Source organism: Canis lupus, chromosome 4 (genome assembly GCF_011100685.1).
Source record: "Canis lupus familiaris isolate Mischka breed German Shepherd chromosome 4, alternate assembly UU_Cfam_GSD_1.0, whole genome shotgun sequence".
NCBI lineage: Eukaryota > Metazoa > Chordata > Mammalia > Carnivora > Canidae > Canis > Canis lupus.
Window position 1 is genome coordinate 71,244,647 of NC_049225.1, and position 3,000 is coordinate 71,247,646.

Below are 3,000 nucleotides of genomic sequence, written 5' to 3' on the forward strand. Positions count from 1 at the left end.
CCATGGCCCAGAGCCCTTCGTGGCCTGACCCGCCCATCTCCTCTTGGCCGCAGCTCCTCCTCCTGACATTCGAACCTAGTAAGCTTGTCCTTTCTTAGGATCTTTGTATTTGCTGCTACTTCTCTTTCCCCAGGGCTTACCATGGCCATCTTCTCATTAGGCCTTAGCTCAAGTAACACCTTCACTCACTCACTCACACTCTACGCACATTTACTTTAAAGCACATATAAAGATCTTAAATTTCTTAGTGGTTTATGTATATGTATTTCCCAACTAGATTCCAGGTTCCTTGAGAGCTGGGACTTTGTCTGGTTCAGTGTGTACCTCCAGTGCCTGGATGGGGACCTGGCATGTGGTAGGCTGTCTCTAGTCATTTGCTAAGAAGTGAGCGTCCCTGGAGCTCTTAGGCTGAAAGCACCAGCCTGCATTGCGGCCCCTCCCCCACGGCGCATCGGATTCAGTCATTGCTCACCTACATGTGTTGACATCTTTCATTTACTAGCGGTCCCTTTCCCGTTATAGTTGTTGTGGTGTTTGTTACACTTTAGGCATTCGTGTGTATTGGTCACTATTTTTGCCACATCTGCAAACCTTCTATACTATTATTTATCCTAGTTTTTCCTTTATTTAAATTTATATGAAATAGAAACTATATCACAGCATAAATGAAAAAGAAAAAATATTACCAGAAATGACTATATTAATTAAAATAAAAACTGTCATTCCAGATAATTTAAAATTGTAAAAACTTCAGTTTCACGCACTGCTTTTTGGTAGTAGTGTGCTACTGTAGTAGTATTGGAATGGAGAGTTGAGAAATATGTGTTTGGTTATAATCTTGAACTTGAAGCCTGTCATTTGAAAATTGACCCTATAATGGATCCCTAAAGCAACAGCTGTGTTCGATTATTCACATCTCCTAAACCCAGGGCAGCTTGAGTCTAATGTCTGCAAAGTTTCTGTGGCTGTGCACAGTGGAAGAGGTGTCTTTGTAGCACTTTGAACACCATTTGAAATTCTTCTCATCTAGGACTGACTACTTTTGCACGGATGATGAACATTTCCTTACGTTTGAGAAGACCACCCTGGATGGTGGATAGTAACGGACGGAGGATGACTTCACATTTCCAGTGGCTCTTATTAACATTTATTCTCCTGTATTTAATGAACCAAGTGACTAGTGAGAAAAGGGGTAAGTGCATCTGAGTCTTAAAATGAACTGATGCAATGCTGTTGCTATTTTTCACAATTACTGTTTTGATTATGAGGTGGTCTTGTATCTTTATTGAACCCCTCAGGTTTTCTGTGGTTAAAATCAATTTCTTTGTCATTTTCTTTTTTTATACACTATTGCCCTCTTTTTAAAAGGCCCCTAAAGCTAGGTCTAAATATTCTTTACCCATAAAAAAAAAAAAGTATAATTTACATACAATACAATTCACCCTTTTAGGATAAAACTCTGTGAGTTTTGACAAATGTGTACAGTCACATGACCACCAGCACAATGAAGACACAGAACACTCCCCATTCCAGAAAATTCCCTATGCTCCTCTATCCTCCGCTCCTCTCCTCCCTCTCTCAAGCCAACACTGGCCTAGTTTCTGTCTATAATTTTGCTTTTCTGAATGTCACGTAAATGAAATCTAAATCTCTTTCTTTAATAACATGTTGTGTTCATGTTCTTTAAATATATTACGAATGTTTATGTAGATGTTATTATCTAGCTTATTTCTATAAAAAACATTATCATCCTTCTGCCCCTGAGTTTAGTTTTCTATTATTTCTATAATTAAACAGATCTCTTCTTTTCCTCTGAGATCACTGTTTAAATAACTCTAGTTATGGTTACTGATGATTTCTAATGTGAGTGCTTCTAACATTTTTGTTTTCTGTCTCATGTAAGTAGCTTTATAATTTATTGCTATTGTAAATGTCATGCCAATGGTGTAAAAATTAAAAAACTCTTTCAGAGACATTTATAGAGAGAGTCTGAGATGGAATAACCTCTTATACACTCTAATTGCTTTATTTCCTTCCTCCCTCCTTCCCTCTCCCTCTTCTGGTTTCCTTTTGTCCTCCCTCTCATACCCCTCCTTTCTTTTCATTCTCTTTTCAGTTTTTCATTGTACAGTGCTAATGTATTCCATGACCTAGTATTCTTTTATAGTATGAATAAATACTATTGAAATTATAATCTTCTGAGTTACTTGTTACTTTTCAGTTTTTTAGGCCTACACAAAAGACATATTTTTCAGAGGCTTGTGTGAGTTCATTACTATTTAAATATAATATGCTTCATGAAAAAATTTTTTAAAGATTTTATTTATTTGAGAGAGGGAGAGAGAAAAAGAGAGACACAGTGGGAGGCAGGCAGGGGCAGGGATAGAGGGAGAAGCAGACTCCCTGCTGAGCCAGGAATCCCGACAGGCTCAATCCCAGGACCCTGGGATCATGACCTGAGCTGAAGGCAGACACTTAACCCACTGAGCCACCCAGTCATCCCTACTTCATAGAAATTTAAAGATTGGTTGTGGGGTTTCTATAGAGGTGGCAGTCTGGTTATAGGCAGCAGGGCAGCATTGGCTGGGAGGGAGTGCTTAGAAGTAGTGTTTGTGAGCATGCGAAGCACATAATTCTTACTTAGAGTTACTGTATTTAGCAGGGAGGAAGAGGGGCCAGTGGAGCTACTGGAGATAAAATTCTTCCAGGCTCTCTCTGGGTCTCATCCTCGAACCTGCAGTCCCTCCCTCCATTTATTGTAGTGGCTAAAGGTAGGACTTTGATGGAGGCTCAGTCCCTGAGTGGTCTCATGCTTGGCCCAATTCCATTGATTTCCTCTCATTTTTTGATCCACAGCTACAAAAAAAAAAAAAAAAAAAAAAAAAAAAAAAAGAAAAGAAAACCAGCCCTTTCTGTGACTACAGGCTCATCCTTGCACAGAGGACCTGCATCGTGTGCAGACACATATGCTCATACTCATGATTAAAGATGGTTTGATGT

At 39.2% G+C, this 3,000-nt stretch overlaps 1 protein-coding gene across 1 annotated transcript in view; it reads left to right on the forward strand.

Annotated features, from left to right (window-relative positions):
* Nucleotides 1–1,050: 1,050 nt before the first annotated feature.
* Nucleotides 1,051–3,000, forward strand: part of LIFR (LIF receptor subunit alpha) — a 47,166-nt gene continuing 45,216 nt past the window's right edge. Inside the window, exon 1 of the mRNA NM_001005760.1 lies at nucleotides 1,051–1,192. Within this exon, the coding sequence (NP_001005760.1) occupies nucleotides 1,051–1,192 (142 nt within the window). The remainder of the gene's footprint in view (nucleotides 1,193–3,000) is intronic.